The sequence below is a fragment of the Phaseolus vulgaris genome, chromosome 8, assembly GCF_051622355.1.
Source record: "Phaseolus vulgaris cultivar YP4 chromosome 8, ASM5162235v1, whole genome shotgun sequence".
Classification (NCBI taxonomy): domain Eukaryota; kingdom Viridiplantae; phylum Streptophyta; class Magnoliopsida; order Fabales; family Fabaceae; genus Phaseolus; species Phaseolus vulgaris.
The window spans coordinates 59,479,625-59,482,394 of NC_143505.1; the positions used below are offsets into that span (position 1 = coordinate 59,479,625).

Sequence of the window (2,770 nt, forward strand, 5' to 3'; positions counted from 1 at the left end):
TATATATATCATGAGACTTTGGAAAAAAACTTATTTTATATTGATTGGTTTCATTAATGTCAAGGAGCAACATAATTGGCGTTTTCCAAAATGAAGCAAGAACAATTCAATTCTTTTTCTTAAAAGTAATTTTTGATTAAAATGAGCCGAAATGAGAGTTTTTTGGATCTGAAATAATATTTACATCACCTCTTTGACACACTCAGAACAAAAGGGTTGGAAACAAAATAACAGTGTGCTGCATATAATCCAATAAGAAGATTGGTCACCATTGCCACAAGATACATACCACACACATCTAATCACTAGATTGGGCTAAGACTAACACTCCAACCCATTTGAACATGAAGCAACAAAATCAACTGAAAAACAATGAAAAGAAAACTTGTTCTTATCATAGACAGGTTCATTGCTGGATCAACATTGCATTGTAACTTCCCTCCAATTTTGTATAGCTTGAGACAACACTTTCTCAATTACTTGTGCATCCACATGGAGGGTATTGTTCTCCTGGAAGATCAACAAAGAATCCAATTTGTCAGTGACTTCATCCAAATTGAGGTCACATTGTAGTGTCAATATTTCTTCCCACATAATTTCTTTTGAAAACAATTATCTTGTAGACATCATAGGAGGTTAAATATGGACAACTCTATAAAATCAATATGGAACCTAGTCCTTTCTGGTTAGATTCACTGATAGTGACAGTATTCATGATTCAGAATTCCATGCATTATTAGTTTCTGTCTGAAATGTGCTTTGCATGTTTGAGTGAGTGTTTCACCTTATTAGTATTACTTACTTTGATTCTAAATGCTTCTAGAGAGAAGCTCTCCACACAAGAAGCCCTAGCCTGCAGCACCTCAAGACCAAGCCTTTCAAAGCCTTCCAATATGAATGTCAACAATCCCTGGCAACTCCTTTCACACACCACCTTGATCATAAACCCCTCCTCTTGAGTTTCCACTTTAAGCTGCAAAAACACCACCAAGAACCATAAAGCAATCACACAAAAGATTCCTCCTGAAATCTCTGTATAAAGATTGAAACTTATTTTATTTTATTGATTCTTTACTGATAAAAAAATAACTAAATCATACATACCACAGGCATTGGACCATTGTCGATGACATTTTGTGCTGCAGCAGGAACTCCTAATTGGTTCAATTCTTGTAACTTTTGCTTTAAACCACGTATGTACTTCGTTGCATTCAGTATCAGAGAGGTTTTCCGCCGCTGCATCAACCAAGCAAATCCATCATATTTCAACATAACCTCAATCAGTTCTTGAACATACATATTTTATTTAGAGGAAAAAGAAGCAAGAAACAAGAAAGTAAGTAGAATGAAAAGTTTAAAGGTTCTATTCAAATAAGAATAATATTAAGAGTGGAGAAGTTTTGACTAAAAGGGATGCAGTACTACATCAGATAATTAAAGGGAGAAAAGAGAAATGAGTAATTAATCACCGCATTGGAGTTAGTGATTGAACGAAGCTTTTGTATGCTCCTATACAGTACTGTTCTCCTGTGAACCCTGTAAACCATTTTCTCTCTTTCTCTCTCTCTCTCTCATGCACACACAAACTATGAAGTGAACTATATATAAAGAAATCCAAAACAGAAGTGTATGGTTAGTGAAAAGGACGAGAACAAAGAATCTTGTTGGTCACATGTGAAACAGATATGGAGTTACCGTAGGTGGCAACTGTTTTAACCTTTAACTTATAGGGACAAACTTGTTTTTTTTTATCCTGCTAAATTCATAATCACCAGAGTCAAATTTGTTCTATCAGCAGATTAAAACTTAGCTAGCTGTTTTGATATGCAGCATATTTCTTAGTCCAGATATATTTATAAATTAATTAATAGTGTTACATGAAAACATATTTCACTTCTCAAGTTGAGACTGTTTCAAGGGCTTAATGGTATGCAATTGTTGGAGGGATATCATGTCAAGGTTAGAAAAATCAGTAGCCAATGCCATATTTATGTAACATTGTACATATATTAAATGTTATGTTTGTACAAAATTGATTGTTCATTAATGTTCTTGTTGCAATATTAGAACAATTCATAAAAATGAAAAAAAAACCATTAATTATGATATCAAGTGGTTCTACCCCTTGGAGACCACCATAGACACTAATTGCAGATAAGATCCCACAAACTTCAAGATATTACACACCCATATTAAGATCACTCCATATATCATCCATGGTATGAATCATCTTCTATCTTGATCTAATATTGAAACATATTTTATTATTGGTAATTTTAACTGATAAACATATATTTTAAAAATAGATCAAATCTTCTTTTCAACATTAAAATTTTTCATTAGTTAAGATCAGATATATTATAAGATAGTAATTGAATAAATTCCTATGAAATTGTAAGATGTTAAGATTACTTCACTATAAAGTTTCCATTAATAATGATTTTTAATTAAAAAAGTATAAGATACAAATTGATGAATTATTCAAACCTCATTTAAAACATATCCCCCACATCTTTTTTAAGTGTTATAATTTTTAAATATTTTTATTTCTATTGAAATGTCATTGTCAAATTCAAACCAACATTATACATTCACATTATCTTTAATCAATTTAGAAGTATTATAAATATTTTATTAAAATTAAGAAAATGTATTATACTTCTTGGTATCTAAAAAACACATTTAATTTAAAAAGGATATAAATGAGTAACATTTTTGCATATTTGAATCAAAATTTGTAAAAGGGATTTTTAATTGACATTAATTATCT

General features: G+C 30.9%; 1 protein-coding gene across 1 annotated transcript; it reads right to left on the bottom strand.

Annotated features, from left to right (window-relative positions):
- Positions 1-216: 216 nt before the first annotated feature.
- On the bottom strand, positions 217-1,609 carry LOC137824403 (uncharacterized). The gene is made up of 4 exons (XM_068630039.2): positions 1,470-1,609; positions 1,105-1,236; positions 803-973; positions 217-510 (listed from the first exon to the last, which is right to left on the bottom strand). Exons 1-4 carry the CDS (start codon positions 1,545-1,547, stop codon positions 418-420), a joined length of 474 nt encoding a protein of 157 aa, XP_068486140.2. The 5' UTR covers positions 1,548-1,609; the 3' UTR covers positions 217-417.
- Between the last annotated feature and the right edge of the window lie 1,161 nt (positions 1,610-2,770).

Excerpts from the sequence above, each read along its gene's own strand:
- LOC137824403 (XM_068630039.2), bottom strand. The coding sequence starts at position 1,547 with ATGGTTTACAGGGTTCACAGGAGAACAGTACTGTATAGGAGCATACAA. Across the intron at positions 974-1,104 it reads ACAATGGTCCAATGCCTGTG|CTTAAAGTGGAAACTCAAGA; the intron begins GTATGTATGATT and ends GTGTTTTTGCAG. Across the intron at positions 511-802 it reads TAGAAGCATTTAGAATCAAA|GAGAACAATACCCTCCATGT; the intron begins GTAAGTAATACT and ends TTGATCTTCCAG.